We start from the raw sequence: 24348 nt of genomic DNA, 5'->3' as shown, positions 1-24348 counted from the left end.
TGCGTTTTTGTCCAAAAAAAAAATGATTAAAAAAGTTTCGGACTGCTATAACTTATATAAGAAGTACATAATTAATAAAACAGAGAAAAGGACTTGTTCATCGGAGTGAGAGAAAAACAAAAAGGTTGTTGTTGGGATCCCATCTTCCTCAACTTCCAATCTCAATTTCCTTTTTCTTCCTCCACCCACCCCCACCACCGACACCGCCACGTCGCCGCCGTTGACGATACTAATTTCCACTGTATAATTTTCAAAATATATCAAAAATGTCGATCAACATGAAAACTCTAACCCAAGCCTTCGCCAAAGCCTCAGCGGTGATCGAAAAAACCGTTCAAACCACCGTTCAAGAAGTCACCGGTTTACCCAGAGCTTTACAAGACTACGATCTCTTAGATCAGATCGGGTCAGCTGGGCCGGGCCTAGCTTGGAAGTTGTACTCAGCCAAGGCCCGAGACGGCCATGCGGTGTACCCGAACGTCTGCGTTTGGCTTCTCGATAAGCGGGCCCTCTCTGAGGCGCGACAACGGGCCGGACTTTCTAAGACTGCTGAAGACTCGTTTTTTGATGTTATTCGGGCTGATGCGGCCCGTTTGGTGAGGTTGAGGCATCCTGGGGTTGTTCATGTAGTGCAGGCACTTGATGAGAGTAAGAATGCTATGGCTATGGTTACTGAACCCTTGTTTGCTTCTGCTGCTAATGCTTTGGGGGATTTGGAGAATATTGAGAAAGTTCCTAAGGAGCTTAAAGGAATGGTAATTGTGTTATTCTGACTATCTCTTAGATAAATGTGTAATTAACTGCAAATTTCATTGAATTTTTCGTGCAAAGTTCGAAATTTTACGCGTTTATGATAATTTTGAGCTGGTTCAAGTGTGTGATTTTGTTTTTTGAGTTAGTTACATTCTGCTTGGGTAATTAGTATATTGATGCTAATTTGTATTTTTTGTGTCATTTATTACTAGATGGTTCACTTTTAGTTAATTAGAAGATAGCTTGCTTTGGATTTATGTGTGCAATTTACTTATGTAATTAGATGTGAGGTTGCCTCCGATAGCTACTGCCTACTAGGGAGGATTTGTATTAGACCAAAAGTTCGGATTTACTATCTTAAATAGTTAGATGTAAGATTGACAGCGAAAGCTATTACAGACACATTTTACTAGAAAGGGTTTACCTTGCTTGTCGGAGGTCCAAAATTTTGTTTTGGCTATTGAATCTTTCATGGGAAGTTTGAATTTTTTTTTTGGGTGTTTTTGATGATCTTGAGGTGGTTCTTTGAGTTACATTGTGGTTGTCTAACGTAAAAGAAAGAAAAAGTGAAGATAATAAGTGGGTTATTAGTATAGATTTTGGAGTTATAGTAATGTGATGATAACTACTACCTCTCAACTAGTTTGGAATTGATGTGTAGTTAATTGACCAATTGAACATGATGGTAACCCTGTGTCATTTCCTATATAAATATTTTTGCACTTTTTAGTTTATGTGTGCGATTTACCAACTTAAAGTTTGATGTAGATTGATTCAAATGCTATACAGGATGGTTTACATTAGACAAAATGTTTAGATTTATTAACTGAAGTAGTTAGATTTCAGATTTACCCCGAAAGCTAGGGATGGTTTGTATTAGACCAAAAGGTTTAGACACTTAAATAGTTACTTGTAAGATTTACTTTGAAAGCTGCTAGAAAAAAAATCTACTAGGGATGGGTTGCATTAGACCAAAAGATTTTTCTTATCTGACGTTTATAAAATCTTAATATTGGATTTAAAGGCACCTAATTTCTGTCTAGCTGGATAATAGCTTTTGCAGCACGGCATCTCTTTTGAAAGAATCCCACTGTCTAAAGCTAGACTAGAAGCTGGTCATAGTTAAAATTGCTTGGAGACATTTGGTGAATAGAAGGGAAGCATTTTACTTATTAAAAAAAAAGTTGGTTAAAAAACAGTGTACTTCATGGTAGTATCTATAAAGAACACGTATTGGCATGAACACATGATATGCATTTTCATCCTGTGTGCATGGTTATCACAATAGCATATGATAAATTCAGATGTTGGAGTTAACACCGATGTGGAAATTCCTCATAATCATCTTCACCACAGCTTGTTGTTATCTCCCACGGACAAGGAAGCTCTTGTTGGTGGCAAAATGAGAAAGAGACGGATTTCAGGAATCTAGAGTGTGGTCGGAGTGTTGAACCCACTGTAGGTATAAGCATGTGATTTCGGGACCACTTAATTTTCCTTAAGAAATTATTAGTATTGGAATGACTTGTCCCGAATTGAGCATAATGAACGTAGAGGATTCATATAACTGGCCTCGATTAGTTTGGGATTGAGCGAAGTTGATGTGTACTCTTGAAGAGTGTGACACGATCGGGAGAGGGATGGGCTAGAGAATGATGACTTTGTTATATTTTTTAGGATTTGGGTTACATTGTAGAAGGTGTCTATGTCTGGTTGCACAAGCCAACTCAATTAAGAGATTATATTGCAATCATGCTATAGGCATTCCTTTTTTAAGTAAAAGAGGTATTGTATTGTCATTGGGCACCATGGGGATGCTAACTTCGTAGCAACAAAAAAGTATAATCTATTGTTACACCTGTTTGGCATCAGCTATGCCCTGGAATGTAGAGCAGCTCGTGTTGAGCTGCAAATACAGAGTGACCCGGCTATGGAGCATGGGGAATCTCGTTGTAATGTGAACCTCATAGAAGGAAAAGAAAATTCAATTTTGACCCTGCTTTTTCCCTTTTCCATATATTTTTGAAGTGCACATGTCACTCCTGCTTGTACGGACGTCAGGATGGGTTTTCTAGAGAATTATAGATTGTAGAGCTTTTTCTTATCAATCTTTTGTATATAGGCGTCACCTTTTGCTAGTAAATGTTCATTTCCTTATGTCAAATGAACAAGAATATACTTAAGGATTTTTTTATCAACCCTCTGGGACATGGAAAAGAACAATTATTGCTCTTTTTGTCCCAATTTATATGTCAGACTTTTGTTTTAGTCTGTCCAAAAAAAATGTCACCTTTCTATGTTTAGAAATACGTTAACTTTAAAATTCCAATTTTACCCTTAACATTATGGCCACACAAATATCTAAAACTTTGTTTTAGATCACAATTTTCAAAAGTCTTCGTTTTTTCCTTAAACTCCATGCCTAGTCAAATGATGCCACATAAATTGGGAGGAGGGGGAAGAAATTTTGTTTATCGGACTCACTAACATAGTGGTATATTGCTACTCTTTCTCCCCATTTTTCTTATTGTCTTTTGTCTCCCTCTTCTTTCTTTCTTCCTCCTCTTTCTTCTTCTTCCTCTTCTTCTTCTTCCGTTTTCTTCCTTGCCACCTTTTCTTGAGCCGAGAGTCTATCGGAAACAGCCTCTCTATCTCTCCGGGTAAGGATAAGGTCTGCATACACATTACCCTCCCCAGACCCACCTATGGGATTATACTGGGTTTCTTGTTGTTGTTGTACTAACATAGTAGTATTATACAAAACATTAAACCACATTTGAAGCTCTCACCTCGTAAAAAAACATGTTTGAGGCTCTCAATAATTCTGCTATACATAAAACCAAATAGTTCTAAAGTATCTGGAAGGGGAGATAAAACAAGCAAGTGGTGTTTGGAGTAGATGGTCTGTTGCAGCAATTGCCTCATGTTGAGAAGCCTAAGCTTCTGATAGGTGACTGTATTAATAATCTCATCTTTCCAAATTCATGCATTTTTTGAGTGATATTTACCCAGGACATTGCCTTTTTTTAGTGTAATCATCTTAAATCTATAAACGGGAGAAAGGACAATAGAGTTTCAATACAGCCATGAAGCAGAGATGCACTTGTTGTCATTAGGGAAGCTACTCCTTATTGCTGAAATTTCCCATAGTAAAACTAAAACAGCATTAAATCTAAGACAAAAATAAGATGCTTAAAACAGAGAGTGCAAGCCGAGAAACAACTTTTACTTCGATTGTTGTCTCATCTTTCGGTGCTTCATCGCACATACATAATGTTTATTTGCAAATTAAGATTTTTAAGAAACACTGATACATTTTTGTAATAAAAGATGCAAACTATTATCTTGTGTTTTTCCCGATTTGGCAGTAGGTTAGCACTTGGTGATACTTGATACTCTGCTGATGAGATCTCGCTTTGCAGGAAATGGGATTGCTTGAGGTTAAACATGGTCTGCTCCAAATTGCAGAAACCTTGGATTTCCTCCACGGCAATGCTCGTCTAATTCATCGGTCTATATCACCGGAGGTATTTATTTTTGTTTTTCCATTTTCTTAACTATTTACGTTATTACCTTTGTGTGGGTGAGGCATTGTTATCATGCATATAATTTATATGATACCTTCCATTTCTCAGCCGATGATTGCCCTTGTTTTGATTTATATAGGTTTACAGTACATCTAATATGGTTATAGAGACGAATGAGGTAGTGAGACCGTTGCCAAATATATCCATTATCTTTTTTCTTTCTTCACCCTCATATCTGGAGTAAAAAGTGAGAATTGTTCTTATGGGCTTGGTTTCATTTGAAGTAGAGTGTTTATTTGATGTTTGGTGCACTAAGAAGAGGAGGAAAGAAGCTTATCCTAAAGCTTGTATTCATGATCATTTCATATTACCCCTGTCTTGAATTGTTAATTGTTCATTATAATGCTCTTCTCCTTGTCCCTCTTCCTCTTCTACAATTCACTATATCTTCACAGCTAATTTTTAAGATGTTAGTATATTTCTAGTGATTAAGTGTGCCACATTGGTTTAGGAAAGAAAAAGTCAAGGCCATATTATGTTTGTTAAACACTGATAAGAAATATATTAGTAAGTTATGTAGCTTGTGATTACCCGGCAGAAGTAGAGGTGGGTTACCTGGGAGTTGGGGCTGCTTGCTAATGAAGAACAGGTGATGCTGTGTTGTGCATTTAAGTAAAACGGTGCGTTGCGTTTCAAGAAGTAACTTGTCGGACTGCTGGCGATAAGAGTTGGATTATAATGGTAGAGTTTGTTTTTAGCAATTTTTGCGAAATAAACTATGGTGTTGATGACTGCGTTGGAGGCTAATGGAGGTATATTGGAATTTCTAGCAGAGTTATGTGGAGGCTTACCATAAATGTTAGTGCTACTCTTTTATTCTTTTAAAGGAATATCATAGTCTAGTTCTCTTATTTGATCGTGCCTGCTGGTGGAGAATGGGTTCTTGCATATGCAACTGCAAGTTTGTCAAACGAAAATGAGTTTTGAGTTTTTTCCTGAGGAAGTCTATCTTTGCTTGATAGGTGTAGGATACCTCCAGGATATGCTGGTCAAAATGTGCTAATTTTGCCCATGCATGTGAGATATAGATTATGGCTGTGTTTGCTTGAGAGAAATTCCTAAGGTTACTGCTTATTGCAAAGAAAAGAAAAAAAAATAGGTAGGATAATATGAAGGTTCTTGATAGGAATTGTCCTTTAATATGCTTCTTTATCTTCCAAGAGCAAGATCAGGTAGCTACTTGGCACAGCTGTTAGGTTGATATCATTTATGAAGATGTCACAGTTATGTCTTGGTACACCTGGAAAATGATAGGTTATTACTCCTTCTGTTGTTATACAAAGTTGTTCTTTTTTTAAGGAAAACCATTTGGAGTATATACCTTGTGTCGGGATGTGAAATAGAAAATTGATTTTCCATGCTAATTACTTTTGCAGACTATTCTCATCACTTCAAATGGAGCTTGGAAACTTGGTGGTTTTGGTTTTGCCATTTCAGTGGATCAAGCAGCCGATTTGTCCAACATGCAGGCTTTCCATTATGCTGTAAGTAAATAATTCTAAGAGCTTGGAACTCATATTTTATTTGCCTTGAATTTTAGTGTGCATCTGAACTTGCTTTTCTTAGTTCACTTGTTCAAATTCCTGTGTGTTGCAAAGCATACCATTGATGCAGCTGTGAACATGGAAATGATACTGTCTATACTGTTGACCGCTCCTAAGAGGTTGCTTATGGAATCATCTATGAATTTGACTATGATGCTCTTGGTGTTCATAAAATTTTTGCCAGGGATTTTCGAAGTTAAATGCGAACAACATGGGGCTTAGCACGTAGTTCATTTTCTTCCAAGTCATTTTATATTTGTCATGTGCTGATGTGCTCCTTTCTATGTACATTGTTATCAGGTCTTTTGTCATAGTAAATAGTGGCCTTAAGTTAGAGGATATGACTGATAAGCTTAATGCCACTATTATATTGCACACTGATCAAGTTGACATGGAATTTTCTTTTTTACCTAGCGATAAATAAAACAGATATGCTCTGACGTGCAGTAATTTAAGGCTTCTATGTGGATCTTTTTTAAAATAATATGTGCTGACAGTCTACTGTAACAGAAGGTCCATGTTTTATTTTATTACAGTGCAAAAAGGTATATGAATAGAGGACATAATAGAGTTTGTTAGTACTTTACTGGCTTAGCCTTGCATAAAACTTTTGTATATTAGCACGGTCAATGTGCTGCTTTATAGTAATAAAATTTATGTTGCTTATCCCCCCCAAAAAAAATAAAAAGAAAAAAAAGAAAAAAAGGTCTGATTTGGCCACTGAAAACTCTTAGACCATTTAAATAAATTTCATGCTCTGAGGACGGAATTGGCTCAATCAGAAATAGTAGGAACGAAATTGCATCTTAGTCAAATGTAGTGGACCAGATTTTTTTTTTACTTCCTATTATTTATGTAGTATGAAAATACTGAAATGGACGGTTAAGTTAAAAGTTACAAGTCATTACAAGATGGCTTCTCTTTTGTATGTTTGTTAATTGTATATGAGCCAACGGGGAATATGCCTTTGACGTGGCATCCTGTTATTTGTTTTTTTGCCTAAGTGGGTCAAACATTTTTTAGACTGCAAATACATGAATGGAGTTAATCCAAAATATAATATGAAATGATATTTCCACATAATTTGAAGTTGTGCAATTGAATATCTCTCTTTTTGTGTCTTTTTCTCCTTTCACTTGTTATCACTTACAGTTGATGTTGTTTTTTCCTATTGAACTTTACTGATAAGTCTAGACATTTCATTGATATCACACCACAATCTTGTCAAACCTGTTTACGAAATAATTGAGTGGCTCAACCACCACAATCTATCAAAATATCCCTATCCCCTACGCACTGGTATTCTTTATTTACACCAAAAAGTATTATAAAATATAAAATATTTTTTAAAACATTATGTCCATGACATACCTTATCAAAAATAATGTTCATGACATAATTTTCTCATGTTCCGAATAGTCCAAAGAATACATGGTAGAGTGTTCCATGCTGCCTTGTTCACGTTGCCTATCCTTTTTATACTCCAACTGGTGATTGTCTTTGTCGCTGTCCTCGGTATAACTCCAGGTAGATAATGCAAATCTTTACTTCTTTTCTTTCAATCGAATACCAATTATTTGGATGGGTCTAAAAGCGCCGAGATAAACTGATCTTACCTTATAAAAAAAGGCCTCGAGATAATCTTCAGAATATATTATCAATTACAACTGTGTTGTGAGTCTGTCCTTACCCCCAAAGAGAATGTGTTGCGAGTCCGGAGTGTAATAAGATATGATCAGTAACTTTCCGCCACCTCTCTACACAAGCAACACTAACTCTCCACCAACCTTCTCTTCTTTCTGAAATTATGGTGTTAATAGTGTCTGGCATCACACACCATGTAAAGAAAGCTACTTTTTTACATGCTCTTGGTATGCCAGAATTACCGTCACACCTTTCCCCTCTTTAGTCTTCTATCATGGGAATACAACAACAACAACAACCCAGTGTAATCCCACAAGTGGGGTCTGGGGAGGGTAATATGTACACAGACCTTACCTCTACCCGAGGGCAGAGAGGCTGTTTCCAGGAGACCCTCGGCTCAAAGAGGCAACAAGAGACACTATATTAGTACTATCAATAGACTCATAATAAAACAACATAAAGTACCATAAAATTTATAACATAACATAAATACCATAAAAAACAAAGTAACAACAATATAAGAGATATAGGAAATACGAGAAAGATGTAAGGTATTAATACACAGAAGATAAAGCCCATCATCAGTAGTTGATCAATAGCATCCTAAGACTAATTCCTAACTGGCTAGTCTCACTCTAGTGCGCTGCAATGATTTATAGTCACACAAAATATCTAATCTACAACCTTAATGCTCGATCTCCACAATTCCCTGTTTAGGGCCATGTCCTCAGTAACCTTAAGTCGCGCCATCCTGCCTGATCACCTCTCCCCAATACTTCTTAGGTCTCCCTCTACCTCTCCTCGTACCCACCACCGCCAGTCGTTCACACCTTCTCACCGGTGCATCAATGTTCCTCCTCTGAATGTGCCCGAACCATCTGAGTCTTGCTTCCCGCATCTTGTCCTCCATGGGGGCCACACCCACCTTCTCTCGAATATCTTCATTTCTAATCTTATCCTTCCTTGTATGCCCGCACATCCACCTCAACATCCTCATCTCTGCAACTTTCATCCTCTGGGTGTGTGAGATCTTCACCGGCCAACACTCGGTCCCATACAACATAGCAGGCCTAACCACTGCCCTATAAAATTTACCTTTCAGTAACAGTGGCACTTTCTTGTCACACAGGACTCCCGTCGCTAACCTCCATTTCATCCACCCCACCCCTATACGGTGTGTGACATCCTCGTCGATCTCCCCGGACCCCTGAATAAATGACCCCAGGTACTTGAAACTACCCCTCTTAGGGATGACTTGAGAATCAAGCCTCACTTCCACTCCCGCTTCCGTCGGCTCTGCCCCAAATTTGCACTCAAGGTATTCCGTCTTCGTCCTGCTCAACCTGAAACCTTTGGACTCAAAAGTATGTCTCCAAACCTCTAACCTCTTGCTTACGCCGCGTCGTGTCTCGTCGATTAGGACTATGTCATCAGCAAATAGCATGCACCATGGCACCTCCCCCTGAATATGATGCGTTATAGCATCCATCACCAGGGCAAATAGGAAAGGGCTGAACGCAGACCCTTGATGCAACCCCGTAATAACCGGAAAATAATCTGAATCGCCTCCTGCTGTCCTAACCCGAGTCTTAGCTCCATCATACATGTCCTTAATCGCCCTAATGTAGGCAATCGGGACCCCTTTAGCCTCTAAGCATCTCCATAAGACCTCCCTAGGAACCTTGTCGTACGCTTTCTCTAGATCGATAAACACCATGTGGAGATCCTTCTTCTTATCCCTGTATTGTTCCATCGTCCTCCTAATAAGGTGGATAGCTTCTGTGGTAGATCGCCCCGGCATGAACCCGAACTGGTTGTCTGAAATAGACACCGTCCTTCGCACTCTCATTTCTACCACTCTCTCCCAGACTTTCATGGTATGACTTAGTAATTTAATACCCCTATAGTTGTTACAGATCTGGATATCGCCTTTGTTCTTATACAACGGGACCATTGTACTCCACCTCCACTCTTCGGGCATCCTATTAGTCTTGGATATAACATTAAGCAACTTAGTAAGCCATTCCAAGCCTGCTCTACCCACACACCTCCAAAGCTCAACCGGAATTTCATCTGGTCCGGTAGCTCTGCCCCTTCTCATCTTACGCATTGCCTCCATGACCTCATCGACCTCAATGTCCCGACAATCACTTAGTTCATGGGGGCTGTCGGCGTTCCTCAATTCACCTAGTACAATATCCTGATCCCCTTCCTCATTTAGAAGTTTATGAAAGTAGGTCTGCCATCTCCTCTTTATCTGGTCATCCCCCAACAAAACTTTGCCGTCCTCATCTTTTATGCACCTCACTTGGTCCAAATCCCGAGCCGTCCTCTCTCTCACCTTAGCGAGTCGGAGTAACTTCTTCTCCCCGCCTTTGTTCCCTAGTTCCTCATACAAACGAGCAAAAGCTGTCGTCTTTGCCTCCGTCACTGCCATCTTTGCCTCCTTCCTAGCTACCTTATATCTCGCAATGTTCGCTCTCTTCTCCTCCTCTCCAGTGCTCCCCACTAACCGCAGGTAAGCCACTTTCTTCGCTTCCACTTTACCTTGTACAACTGCATTCCACCACCAGTCTCCTTTGTGGCCACCGGTGCGGCCTGAAGATACCCCTAACACCTCTCTCGCCGCCTTCCTTATATAGTCCGCCGTCGTCGACCACATAGTGTTTGCGTCCCCACTACTTCTCCAAGCTCCCATTGCCGACAACCTTCCTTCCAACTCCTGGGCTTTAACCTTAGTCAAGGCGCCCCACCTAATCCTCGGGCGGCCTCGTACTGACCTCTGTTTCCTTCTTATCATAATACTAACGTCCATCACCAAGAGCCTATGTTGCGTTGCAAGGGTCTCACCTGGGATAACTTTGCAATCCTCGCACAACCTTCTGTCGCATCTCCTAAGAAGGAGATAGTCAATTTGAGTCTTCGCCACCGAACTTTGGTAAGTAACCAAATGCTCCTCTCGCTTCGGAAAACTCGAGTTTGCAATCACTAGATCGAATGCCTTGGCAAAATCCAGCAGTGAGATGCCCCCTCCGTTCCGTTCCCCGAAACCAAAGCCGCCATGCACCTCAGTATAACCACCTGCAGACGACCCAATATGACCATTGAAATCCCCTCCTATGAATAACCTCTCGGAAGGCGGAATACTACGAACAATGTCATCCAACCCTTCCCAAAAACGCCTTTTAATCTCCTCATCACAACCTACTTGCGGTGCGTACGCGCTAACGACGTTTAAAGTACACTCACCCACCACCAATTTAATAGTCATTAGTCTATCATTCACACGCCTGACCTCTACCACCGACTCCCTAAGATGGCTATCTACTAGGATACCCACTCCATTTCTTACCCCTCACGACTCCAGAGTACCACAACTTATACCCATCCGCGTTTCTCGCCCTCGATCCGACCCACCTAGTCTCCTGGACACACGCTATATTAATCTTCCTCTTCTGAAGGATCTTCGCCAACTCTATAGACTTACTCGTTAGCGAACCTATGTTCCATGACCCGATTCTCAACCTATAGGCTCCCTTGCCCCCTCTACCTCCCCTGCCTCTCGACCCACCCCCTGACCCCGAGCCCACTCTTTGCCCCACCCTCTGCCCCACCTGAGGACATGCCTTTAATCTATCATCCCAGACTGCCGCCACTACACCTACGATAGATCTACAAAAGACTCGCTAGTGCACCACGGACAACGAATCAAACTAGAAGGAAACAAGTGACTACCTGTACACCTATTGAATGATTTAACTATTGTGAACTAAAGTAACATCAATTTAGCTAACACCAAAAGGAAAACAGTAGAACGGGAGGTACCAATTCCCGAGAACTAAACCTGTGTTGATTTGCAGCCCTCGATATACTTGCAAGCTCACGCACTGCTTCCCACCGCCCTTTGCTGACGCTCGTCCAGGTTGCTCTCCTTTGCTAGTGCTCGTGCGCCCAACTTGTCTCCAACCACTTTGAGAATTTCCCTGAAAACACAGAAAATACCACGACCCAAAGACCAACAAGGGCTATCACCGCTACCACTGGTGTAGCACCGAAAGTAACTAGCAGCCGAAATTAACTGAAGAAAAACAACAAGCAAGCTTCTGAAATAGGCGAGGAGATCCGGCAACATAACAGCAACAAACCGGTGACCAAACGAGAGCAACTCGATAGCAATGGACAGCAATTCAATCCGCCAAATTCCAGAAATTCTTAAGAGTGAATTTCGCCAATCCGAAAGCGATAGCTCGTGCTTGTGAGGAAGAAAGTTCAAGCACATTAATTCTCTCTCTATGGGAATAAAGAATATTTTTATTTTGATAGAGAATGTGAATAAGAAATAACTTATCTAGCTGATGATGACTTCTATTATTCATTACATGTAAAATTCCTGTATTAAACAAGTTTTTTTTATCTATTAGATATTTTGGTCTGGAGGTGATAGTTGCTAAAACTAGCTTTATTATCTGATGAATTTTCAGGAATATGATGTTGAAGATTTGATTATACCACTTCAGCCATCACTGAACTACACTGCACCAGAGCTGGTTCGAAGTAAGACATCTTCGGTTGGGTGCTCCTCTGATATATTCAGTTTTGGGTGCCTTGCGTACCACTTGATTGCTCGGAAGCCTTTGTTGGACTGCCACAACAATGTGAAAATGGTACTTGCAAATGTAGTTGCTTTCTGTAAAGTAATGACTGGAAACTGCATGCAGCGTCCTGATAGTATTGCTAGGTTGTTCATAGTAGAACAATTCTTTTTTGTTGTTGTTCATAGTAGATTTCATTATACCTTTCTTCTCTGATAAGCTAAATAATATTATTGATGTTGGAGAAAACCCCATATACAAGCAGTAACAAAAAAATGACCTCTACAAAAGCCACCCAATCGTCTATACAAGTAGGGCCTTCTGGGTGAACCTACTCATTATATCTGTCTTAAAAGAGCTTTCTGCATGTGCAAGTTTTGAAGGTCTTTATTTAATCCACACTATGTTTCTGCTCTAAGGTGACTAACTCAGCTGTGATCATTTACATAGATTATTGGGGTCTGCTTTTGATGATCCACATAATGAATATGTTGTACCACAAATTCTAGTTTTCTGGTTCACCGCGATTGAGGCTTTACTACAACATAAGGAAGAAGGGACAAGTTGGGTTTTGGCAAGTAGTGAGGAGAGGGAAGAAGTTTAGCTCGTTCAATCTTATGTTCGTAGTCTTTGTCATATTCATTTGTGCTATAACATTGGGCTTTGCCGTGGAAAGTACTTGAAGTATAAATGTCACACTGATCGCATTCTAAAACTTTACATGTAGCATCAAGGTATATGTCTGAATTTATCTTGCTATTTTGTAATAAATTGACTTAGTGATCTAGGCCGAACAAAGTAGGTGTGTTCTTATGTATGTTTTAAGCTGCTGATGAATTTGTATATTCTCTTGGGAGAAAGTATGGTGAAGTTATCGGTGTTGAATAACTTGTGAGCTTAAGTTTCTGCGATCATCCTTTCAACCCTAACTAGCAACAGTTGTAACTCGACCAAGACATTTTTATGGAGTGAACATCTTTTGTACCAAAATTGACGATATTTGACAGTCACGAAAGTTAAATATGATACCTTGTTGCATATCTAATGTATTCTCTTTGAGATCTATTCTTGTCTCAGATGAATATTTAATGAAACACGACTTTGGAATTGTTGTTACTCTTATTTTAGGTTTCTTTTGATAATAGTGGTCCTTGTACAACTTTCTTGCAGTACATGAATAATTTGAATTACTTATCCAGCGAAGCTTTCTCGTCTATTCCACAAGAACTAGTTCCGGACTTGCAGAACATGCTTTCTGCAACTGAGGCTCTGAGACCAACTGCCATGGGTTTTACAAGTAAGTATTATCATTTCTTTTATTTCTCGTGAGGTGTATACACTGTTACCAATCCATTCTCTTTATCTTTCTTGTTGGTTTTATTTTTTCTTTGTAAAATATATTGATTCAGGGCCCACTTATCAATTAAAACAGGACAAAAGAAGAAGGAGAGAAAAAGATAATTATAGGAACCACAGTCGGAAAACCTTGATAATTCAGAAAATAGTTTTTATTTGTTGTATCAGTTTCCTTGTTTTTCTGTTGTGTTCCTTGTTGTCTTTGCGTAGTTTTCTGGAAGCATGTCGCAAAGTGGAATATGATCATGTTAGTCTTCATCAGTTCACATCTATACCGTTTATCATGTTGAAATATTGTGAATAGATTGCATAAAGGGGGTTGTTTATATCTAAACTTTTTTTTTCTTGGATAAAGATTGTTTATCTCTAAACTTTTAATGATCAATTTGAATTAATGTACAGTTCATTAATACAGTGGAACCAAAAGGGGGTTGAAGTCTTAGAAGTGTTATTGATCTTAGAAGACAGATGTGGTTGAGAAGTGTAGTTTCACAGTCCTTCTGTTTATATAGCTATTCATCTACGTACTTGAATGAGCTTATGCTTCAAGAACTTAAATTTCATCTAAAAATTATTTCTTTTCTCTACAGGTTCATCTTTTTTCCGCGACGACACTAGGTTGCGTGCTCTTCGCTTCCTGGATCACATGCTTGTATGGATTCATATTTTAGCTTAAGCATGCTTGCAGGAATATATGCTATAATGTTTAGCAACAGTACAATGTTACAAAATGATTTGAAGCTCGGTATTGATAGGAACACTTCTCATTTTGTAGGAAAGAGATAACATGCAGAAGTCTGAGTTTTTAAAGGCATTGTCTGACATGTGGAAAGATTTTGACTCCCGTGTACTGCGTTATAAGGTTTGGAGGTCATCCCTGTTTATAAGTCATTTTTTATTTGATAAATCACTTTTTTTTTTGATGAAGCAAGAGTGATTCATTAATAGGCATCAACAAGATGCAAAAAGTACAAAAAGGTAGATAGCAAAAATCTATGCTAAGAACAGGGAGCTAATGAAATCCACAAAGTGATCTGTACTAGTTACAGGGGAAAGATAAATCCAGAATAGTCTCGAGGGAGTAGGTTGGAGTTGAGATGCCATCAAAACACCTCTGATTACAGGAAGGATTTAAAGGATTTAAAGAGCTGGATGCATTTAAAGGATTACAGGAAGGGTTTGATTCACTTTGGTGGCAGAGGCACAACTGAGGGGTTTACCGGGTGAAGGATGCATATAAGATTTTGAATCAGAATAATCAACAGGTAGACCCATGGCCTTGGAAACATATATTGAAAACAAAGATTCCATACAAGGTAGCATGCTTCACTTGGCTACTAGCAAAGGAGGCGGTATTAACCCAGGATAATCTCATAAAAAGGGGAATTTCTCTGTGTTCAAGATGTTTTCTATGTGGGGAAAATGCTGAAATTGTCACCCATTTATTTCTACATTGCAAGATTACAGACCAACTATGGAAAATCTTTATTAGTCTTAGGAGTATTTCATGGTCAGTGCCATACAGGCTTAAAGATGTTCTTTATAGCGGGGAAGAAGCTGGAGCTGAAGCAACTAGTAGAGATAGATGGAGGACTGTCCCGGCTTGTATCTGGTGGACAGTTTGGAGGGAAAGGAATGCTAGATGTTTTGAAGATAGAAGCAATCCAGTGCAGAAGATCAAACTCAATTGTATTCTTCTTTTTTGTTTTTGGTGTAAACAGATTTACACAGAAGATACATTGACAATCATAGACATACTAGGATCTTGCTAGGTCTCAAATCAGAACATCTACTAATCCTCTTCATGTAAATTTGGTTTTCAGTGCAACCTATGTACTAATGTTTTTAATATATACAATAGTTACCATTCAAAAAAAAAAAAAAACACCTCTGATTTCTTTCTGTCCAAATACACCAAAACATTTACTGCTGGAACAATTCTCCAGATCCTCTTGATGGCTTTGTCAACTCTCCAAAAACACCTGCTTTCATATGCTTGCTTTTTTGTCTGAGGCATAACCCATTCCAGACCAAAAATAGAGAAAAAGAGAGTCCCGATTTCACTTGCAACTGAACAATGGAGGAAAAGATGATTGGCACTTTCTGAATTTTGTTGACACATGTAACATCTGTTAAGAAGTATAATGTTCCTCTTGCTTAAGTTGTCTTGAGTGGGACATACCCCCTTTATAGCTATCCAGGTGAAGCAGTTCACCTTGGTAGGCACCTTAGTTCTCCAGATATGTTTCCAAGGCCAGTTATCTGTCATATTATTCTGGAAACAATAATGTTTGTGCATCTTGGACTGTGTATTTGCCCCTCTTGAGTGTTTGTCTGGCTGGCAGCTGCTGGTCATCACTGATGTGGCCTTCTAAAGAGTTGAACATAGTAGGTCTCCCAGTCCTGTAGGTTCCTTCTGAACAGGGGCACCATGTGCGATTTTCTTTGTTCTGAGCAACAGTGGATTCCTTGCTGAGTGCAATCTGGTATAAATTGGGATATATATCCATTGGTGCATTATCTCCGTGCCACTTGTCTTTCCAGAATTTAACATGATCTCCTTTCCCAACCTTGAAGGTTATATTTTGAAAGAACTCATCCCAGTGCTTGCTGATATTCTTCCAAAGGCCAACCATAAGGAGTGCTTATTTTCTTTGTACACCAGTGATTATGTTGCCCATACTTAGCATCAATGATGTTCTTCTAGAGTCCAGGTCCCTCTTGCCCATATATCCACAGCCACTTCAATATCATTGCTTTGCTGTGCAAATATAAATCTCTAAAACCCAAGCCTCCTTGATATCTTGGCTGAATTATTTTAGACCATTTTACTAGTGGGAACTTATGTGTGGTGCTGCATCCCTCCCATAAGAATTTTCTCCTAAGTTTATCCATCTGCTTTAGAACTGAGCTTGGTATTGGGAACAGTGACATGTGGTAGGTGGGGAGACTATCTAGGACACTGTTAATGAGGGTTAATCTGCCACCCATGGAGAGGTATTGCATCTGCCATGCTGCAAGCCTTTTCTCAAACTTTTCCAGCACACCACTCCAAACTTCATTAGATTTGAACTTGGCTCCCAATGGTAGTCCTAGATAAGTGGTAGGCAAGGTACCTATGTTGCAACATAGAATGTCTGCCAACTCCTCGATGTTAGGAACATTATTCACGGGGTAGATAATGCTTTTTATCATGTTAATGTGTAGTCCAGAGGGTGTCTCAAAAGTTAAGGTTCAGAACATGTGATCTCTCATTGCCGCAGAAGTTGATAAATCAATTATGTGCTCTTCTGTTGCTCAAGTACTCTGTTAATTGCTTTGCAATTCTAAATGGTTGAACTTATCATATTTGTATTATGATGTAGGTTCTTCCTCCGCTATGTGCTGAGCTCCGGAATGTGGTAATGCAACCCATGATTCTTCCCATGGTTCTGACTATTGCAGAATCTCAGGTATTGTCTGCGTCACCATGTTTATCTGATATGTATAGCTCGTAGCTTGATTAGTTTTTTAATCCAAATCCAAATTCCGCCAATTAGTATTATTATGTTTTGAGTGTAGGTTAAATATGTAGCATAACCTCATTTCTTTAATCTTCTTGCAATCTGTATGAGATTTAGGGTCATTTAATAAGGTGGTGGTGTTGTAGTCTCAATTTCGAAGCAAACATTACTATGGCCTCGCACGAGTTCATCACTGGACATGTTTAGTGACTTAGAATGCTATTTAGGCTGTGAAGCAGAAAAATATGACGACGAGAAACTTTTCTGAAAGAAGCATGTTATGTGTGTTATCAACGACTAGAACAATTTATCATGGATAGAAACAATGTGTATTATTTATCACAATCGAAGCACTCTCAATAATCGAAATGTAGTAGATGAATTTGAGAGGAAATCTTGAGAGAATTGAAACTAACTTTTGCTGCCTAAATTCTGGAAATGAAAAAAACGCGTGACCCTATAACAGCTATGAGCTAACATACCTCGACTGATTGAGTTATATATACAAAATAATCTCAACTCGCCAACCGACCTAATTTAATCTACTCGATTGTCATTCACAAAGCATCACAGCTTCTAGATATTTCTGTACATGTCAGCTTACTTAGCTCTCTCAACTAACTAACTAACTGGTACAATACACTACATAACAGCTTTGATTCATTCCCAGCTCATTGCACTGCACTGTCCATCTCAGCTTGACATCTTCAACGATAATTTTATGTAAAAACTTGTAAATTATCCTTAGTGAAACATTGTAGCGTATGTGCTCTTTGCTTATATGTCTCCATAGCTCATCTTATAATAGAATCTCCTAATGTTTGATCTTTGCTTGTACTGTCTTTTCCTTGTACCAATGTGTATTCCAGAACATGCTTCAATGTTATGTATGTAATATTGCTTATTCATGTCAATTTGTTTGTTTCTTATTGTTCACTTTTCTGTTATTGAATCTTTAAAATTGATTTGTACAGCAGTACAAGGATTAATCATTATATTTCTGGGTTATCAGGACTGATCTTTATAAGCTGTCGCAATGTGATTACCTACATGTATTATCAATCAATTTTGTGTGGTATGACTGATTGAGTGGTGCACTGCAGGATAAAAGTGATTTTGAGATGTCAACCCTGCCAGCTCTTGTTCCTGTCCTAAGCAGCGCAGCAGGTGAAACATTATTGCTACTAGTTAAGCATGCAGATCTTATTATCAACAAGGTAAGAAAGTAGCTGCTGACCTTTTGGTTGTTCTTTTAATTGTTTTTAACCTGACCACTTTTTAACTATTGCAATACATATATTCAAACTTGTAATAACGATGCTTCCTAAAACCTAAGAAGAGGAAGGGGAAAAAAAAGGAAAAAGGAAAAGAAAACCAAGCTTGTCTATGAAGAAGCGGAATACTATAGGTTTTCACTGCTGACAGGGACGGAAGCTTAACTTAGGCCTTGTTTGAAGCGAGGCAACAGAAGACTTTTCTGGTTTCTCATTCTTACTCGTTTGTTTGTTGAATACTTACCTACCTGGTGTTTTTTTTCTTCTTTTTGATGAAAGGTAAAATTTTATTAATTCAAATAGTACCAAGAACTACTGATCACTACAAAGATGTCTGATCCCCTACTCCTTCTAAGCCTGTAAGGAGTCCAGAAGAGCCAAAATATCTGCAAACTCACTTGCTAAATATCTATTACTCCAGCAGTACAAATTCTGAATGCATCTAAATTTGATATGGGAAATACAATCTTTCGCCCTTCGAAAGTCCTATTGTTCCTGTCTACCCAGATAGCCCATATAATTATTATACGCAACGGAATAGACCTCCATAGTTATCTGCACCTATTGTTAGGCTTCTATCCTAGCCAACAGTTGAACAGCTGCTCTAAATTTCTTGGCATCATCCGATTGAATGTCACAGAGATTTAGAAACATGCACCATATCTGCCAAACAACATTGCAATGAATAAAAAGATGATTGACTGATTCCGCCGCCTGTCTGAACATGCTACATCTACTACAGATTACTCTCCTTTGCAAATTATCTTGAGTGAGGCAAGAATCATTTGCTGCAATCCACCCAAAACAAGCAACTTCCAGAGGAGCTCTTGTTTTTCAAATAAGCTTCCATGGCCAGTCACGTTTCCCTGAATCATCTTGTCTTAAAGTAATTTAAAGGAGGACTTAACTGAAAATACTCCGTCACTGCTGCCTTCCCAGAATAAGCGATCTTCTTCGCCTTCAACTAAAAGTACAGCATTTTATTTTTGTAGCAAGCTGCTCACATTTCCAATTTCCCAATCATTTAATTTTCTTCTAAAAAGAAGATTCCAACTGCCTTTAGAATAGCAGCTTGCTACAGTACATGTTCTATCAGTGGCCAAATTATACAAATCTAAAATTTATATCCCTTAAATGAGTATTTTTCCAACCATTTATCCACCAAAGTCTGACCATTCTTCCATATCCAATTTTCAGACTTGTATGAGCATTAAATTCATCCCTACAAGTTGTTATTTGCCTCCACAAATCTACTCCATCAGGTTCCTTCATGGCTTCACCAGCTTAGTACACCATGAAGATTCCAACCCATATTTAACAGTTGCTACCTTCTTCCTCAATCCTTTTATTCCATCGTTGCACCTCCAATGCCATTTATATAGCAAACTCTTGTTGTGCAATTTCAGATTTCTGACTCCCATCCCATGCCTCCAACCTTTTTATCTTGAATGACTGTCGAGCATTTTGCTAAATGGTATCTCCTGTTAACACTCCCACCTTCCCATAAAAGTCAGATCTTTTGTTAAGTTGCTTCACAATATTTGTAGGGATTAGAAGCAAAGACATGAGATATGTTGGTATACCATCCAAACACATGGTTCACCAAAGTCAACACCCCTGAAAGAGATAAATACCGCTTACTCATTCTTGCCACATCAATGTACCATTTTGTCTTGCCCCCAATGGTAGACCCAGAAATACTGTAGGAAATTTCTCCACCTTCTGATAATCCTTGCAAGTTGACATATACTTGGTGCTTGTTTATTATCATTGCTTTATCTCTTATAGCATCTTTTCATCTGTAGGCTAGTCAGGACCACTTAATCTCACATGTCCTGCCCATGCTTGTGCGAGCTTATGATGATACTGATCCACGTTTGCAAGAGGAAGTCCTGAAAAAGACTCTACCACTGGCTAAGCAACTTGACGTTCAGGTAATTGGTGTCCTTTATTATTTCTAATTGTCACATCAGTTGTTGGCTCAATTGAAACTAATGGCCGTTTATATCAAGTTCACCGGTTTTACCAAGAAAAGGAAAGGAGAAAATGTTGTATAATCTGATCCTCCTAATGAAAGTTCCTTAATGAAGTTTCATCACTGATGAAGATCTTCAGGCAGCTCTAACTTGATAAAGCATGTGAGTGCCAAGATGAAGTGAAAATAGGTGAGAGGGATGCAGTGTGTTTGGAGACATGTTTACTCAGTTTCTGATATAGGGGTGGAAATTTGAGAGCTACTTGCAGAGAATACTTTCTGTCAAGATCAATGGCAGAAAGATGTCATTTTTAAGGACTGGGAAGAAATAATGAGATTGGATCTTGGGCTATGGCATTGTAGCTAGCCTGTAACCTACACGTTCTTTGTATTGATGATGTGGTAGAATATGAAATGCAGATACAATTCATTCAAATTGAACCAGATTTTTCTTTGCGAATTCTCTTTAGGTTTATACTCATTTGATAAGTGATTTTGTTAATAGAAAAGAAAGGTATGAGGACAAATCCTAAAATGGAGAGGTTATATCAAAACCAGAACATTTGCTAGGTGATCTCGTGGGAGGCACTCTATAGAAGATAGTATGTGCCATTTCTTCTCCCTTTTAAGAAGGTTGTAGAAAAAACTTTTATTGAATTATCAGCTTCGGAATCTAAGTTGTAGTTTGGAAGTATACTAATTGCAACCATTCCTTCTCTAGCTTCTGAGGTGTTCAGAATTTGGTTGTATTATCTATTTTGAGTTCTAAACCATCATTTAGATTAGTGTTGCAATGGTGTAGCCTTTTCGTGGCCTCTAACCATTTATGTAGAAAGTAATATTAAAAGTGACTGACCTTTATAAATGTGGCTAGTGGATTAACAAGAAAACAAAAAAATGAGTAACTGTGGCTAGTGGATTTCACATCTCAACCGTTCTATGTAATTTGAAAAATAATGTTGCTGTTTGAGTTCACAGTATGCTCTATTTTCCTTTTGTTAATTACACGGTTTGATTATGTACAAAATGTTTAGAATTACACTAAAAGTCAATATTCTGCACAAAAAGCTTTATAAAAATGGTTTTATCTGATTGTAACTCCTTGGAATGAATTATCTTGTTAACCAATCAAGATTTAAGATAAATATTGACACTTTATTGGGTAAATCATGGTCTTCTATTTGTGGAGTTAATGAACGTCACTTCGACCTTTGAAGATTGTTCACAGTTGATTCGTATGTGTGTATGGTAAGCTTAATTTTAGTTGACCACTTAACACTAGTTTCCTGTTACACAATGAGGTATATTTCTCTTTGTCAAACATTGAATAACCTGCAGATGAGGTTTATTTCTCTTTGTCAAATATTGATGTAACCTGCATATGTGTTAGGGGAGAGATTAATGCTTGGATGTGAACGAATATGATCTCAAGTTCTGGAGAACTAGTATCACTGCTATTAGACTAGGAATTGATTTATATTTGAATTTGAAAATGCTTATTTTTTATTTTTTATTGCAGTTAGTAAAACAGGCAATCATGCCTCGTGTTCATGGTTTGGCACTGAAAACAACTGTTGCTGCGGTACGTAGTCATTATTCTGTGCAGGAATGTTATTGCATGAGTTACTCAAAAGTCTTGTGAGTTGTGACTGTGAATTGAAACATCACAAACTCCTGAATATTGGGCAATTGATATTTTCATCTTAAATTTCATCCTTTCAGAGCAAAAGACTGCTTGTTTTAGTAGGATGAAAATTGCTTTGGCACGTCAATGTCCCTAAATTTTTTCGGTCACATTTGTTTTTAACCTTATGAACATATCTAATCATTCTTTCTTGATACATAAGTTCGTTTTCCAGTGTAACTGATTGTTGATAAGCTAGGCCCTTCTTTTTGGTTGGTTGACCAAGTTGAACATTAATAGACACGCGATAATTCTTTTTCTCTTTGCAGGTGAGGGTCAATGCATTGTTATGTTTGGGGGATATGGTTCACACGCTAGACAAGCCTGCTGTTCTAGAGATCTTACAGACGATCCAACGTTGTACTGCAGTTGATCGTTCTGCACCAACTCTTATGTGTACCCTTGGGGTAGCCAACTCTATCTTGAAGAAGGTATATGCTATCTTGGCCAACTTGATTGCTGGTGCTTACACCAATAGTATCTAACTTATTGCTTTGCTTTTACCTAATTTTTTTTTCCCTCAGAATGGGATAGAATTTGTGGCAGAGCATGTCCTTCCACTTCTCATGCCGCTTCTCATTGCTCAACAATTAAATGTTCAGCAGTTTGCAAAATATATGGCTTTTGTGAAGGATATTCTCAGGTATTACAATTTACGATCAGCCGCTAATACTCACCCCCCTCCCCCCATGTCCATGTACACACTTGAAAGAGGGATTCTGGAACTTGCAGATGCTAAAAACATTGAAGAAACTACTGGTAGCCTGTGTGTTCTTGTTCTCTTCAGTTGTTTCATGATTAGTAGGATACCAACTGCAAAACTTTTGGGCTTCAGTCTTGCTTTTGCTTAATTGAGAACTTTTGACATGGGCACACGGCAACACTACGACTCCCCCCCCTCTACACACACACATATATACACAAAAAAAAAAAAAAAGAAATATAAAAGTAAAGGAGAAAACAAAAGAAAAAGCAGTTCTACATGTTTAAGAAATGGTATGCTGTAATGTATGCTTATAGACTTCCATTTGAGAGAACTTTCTAGTGCATCAATTTTTAAATTTTGTATCATCTCTATTTATTTATTTATTTATTTTCAATTTCTTGGGATACAGGAAAATTGAAGAGAAACGAGGAGTGACAGTGAGTGACTCTGGAAATCTAGCAGTAAATATAAAATCATCTCCAACAGTTGACAGTCAGATGCCCAGACAAGTGAATAAAACAAGTGCGAATTCTCAGCCTATTACAAAACGCAGCCCATCATGGGACGAAGACTGGGTTCCTGCAAGGGGACCTTCAACCACCATCCAGTCTTCTACAATATTGCCTGCTCAGTCTACTACTGCAGATCAGTCGATCCAAGTTAATGCTGGACATTCACAATCGTCCATGACATCTGCTCTATCTAACCAGCAACTTTCATCTTCATGTCCTGCAGTTGATGTGGAATGGCCTCCGAAATCTTCATCACTTGGTACTACCATCCTTGGGAATTCTGAGAAACAACCAGAAAATAAGGGGGCATTGGTTTCAACTCTCGATGATATTGATCCTTTTGCTAACTGGCCTCCCCGGCCAAGTGGCTCCTCGGTTGCTTCTCACTCTTTGAACAATGGATCAGTGGCCCCATTCGCAAACAGACCCGTGTCTGCCAATAGTGCAACTCTTCTGAATGGTTTAAACTCCCAAACGAATGGCCTTGATTCTTGGGCTTTCAGCACCCCAATTTCTTCTCGGCCCTTGAAACAGAATCAAGGAACTGCATCGCACACTGATAGTCTCACTAGTGGGGGTTTTAACCCACAGAATTCTCTTGGATTTATGAAACAAAGTCAAGGGCCATCAGCTATGAATGCTTCTAGTGGTCGAGCCAACGATATTGGATCAATTTTTTCCTCGAACAAGGGTGAGCAGACTGCACCAAGGCTTGCTCCACCTCCATCAACTGCTGTTGGTAGAGGAAGGGGAAGAGGAAGGGGAAATCAAGGGCAACTGAGGTCCTCAACATCAGGGTCTAGTAATGCAAAGTCTCAGCCAGAGCAGCCCCCTCTAATGGATTTGCTCTAGATGCTAGCATGTAGTCCCTTTGTGAAACGAGTTCGGACGATCTGATTCAGATCAATCTGGGGAGCTGTTCATCCCACGTGATTAAAGATTTTTGCCAGCAACGCCATGGAGAAACCTGTTCATATTATGCTGCATGGCAGTATTTGCCTGGGTGGACGAAGATTGTTGTAGAGTGACTCTTTTTGTAGAATAGCTTGGCTGAGTTTTTGTTTTCCTTGTTTGGGCATTTTTATTCTTAAAAAATATTCATATAATTTGTTGAACAAGGGTTGCCTCGTGTTAATTGTATTTGTAAAAGCAATTGGCTCTCAACGATGGGTATACGAAATAATGAAAGAGATGGCGGAGTTCAGTCTTTTTCTAGAA

General features: G+C 38.8%; 1 protein-coding gene across 1 annotated transcript; it reads left to right on the top strand.

Annotated features, from left to right (window-relative positions):
- LOC107801664 (SCY1-like protein 2 B) lies at window positions 1-24348 on the top strand. The gene is made up of 14 exons (XM_075254895.1): window positions 1-755; window positions 4176-4280; window positions 5717-5824; window positions 12010-12192; window positions 13291-13417; window positions 14067-14128; window positions 14252-14338; window positions 16842-16928; window positions 18083-18196; window positions 20059-20187; window positions 21748-21810; window positions 22182-22343; window positions 22437-22555; window positions 23028-24348. The coding sequence occupies exons 1-14, from the start codon at window positions 267-269 to the stop codon at window positions 23980-23982; spliced, it is 2790 nt and encodes a 929-aa protein (XP_075110996.1). The 5' UTR covers window positions 1-266; the 3' UTR covers window positions 23983-24348.

This window comes from Nicotiana tabacum, chromosome 6 (genome assembly GCF_000715075.1).
Source record: "Nicotiana tabacum cultivar K326 chromosome 6, ASM71507v2, whole genome shotgun sequence".
NCBI lineage: Eukaryota > Viridiplantae > Streptophyta > Magnoliopsida > Solanales > Solanaceae > Nicotiana > Nicotiana tabacum.
Note: the sequence above shows the minus strand (reverse complement) of the source record. Positions and strands in the feature narration are given on the sequence as shown.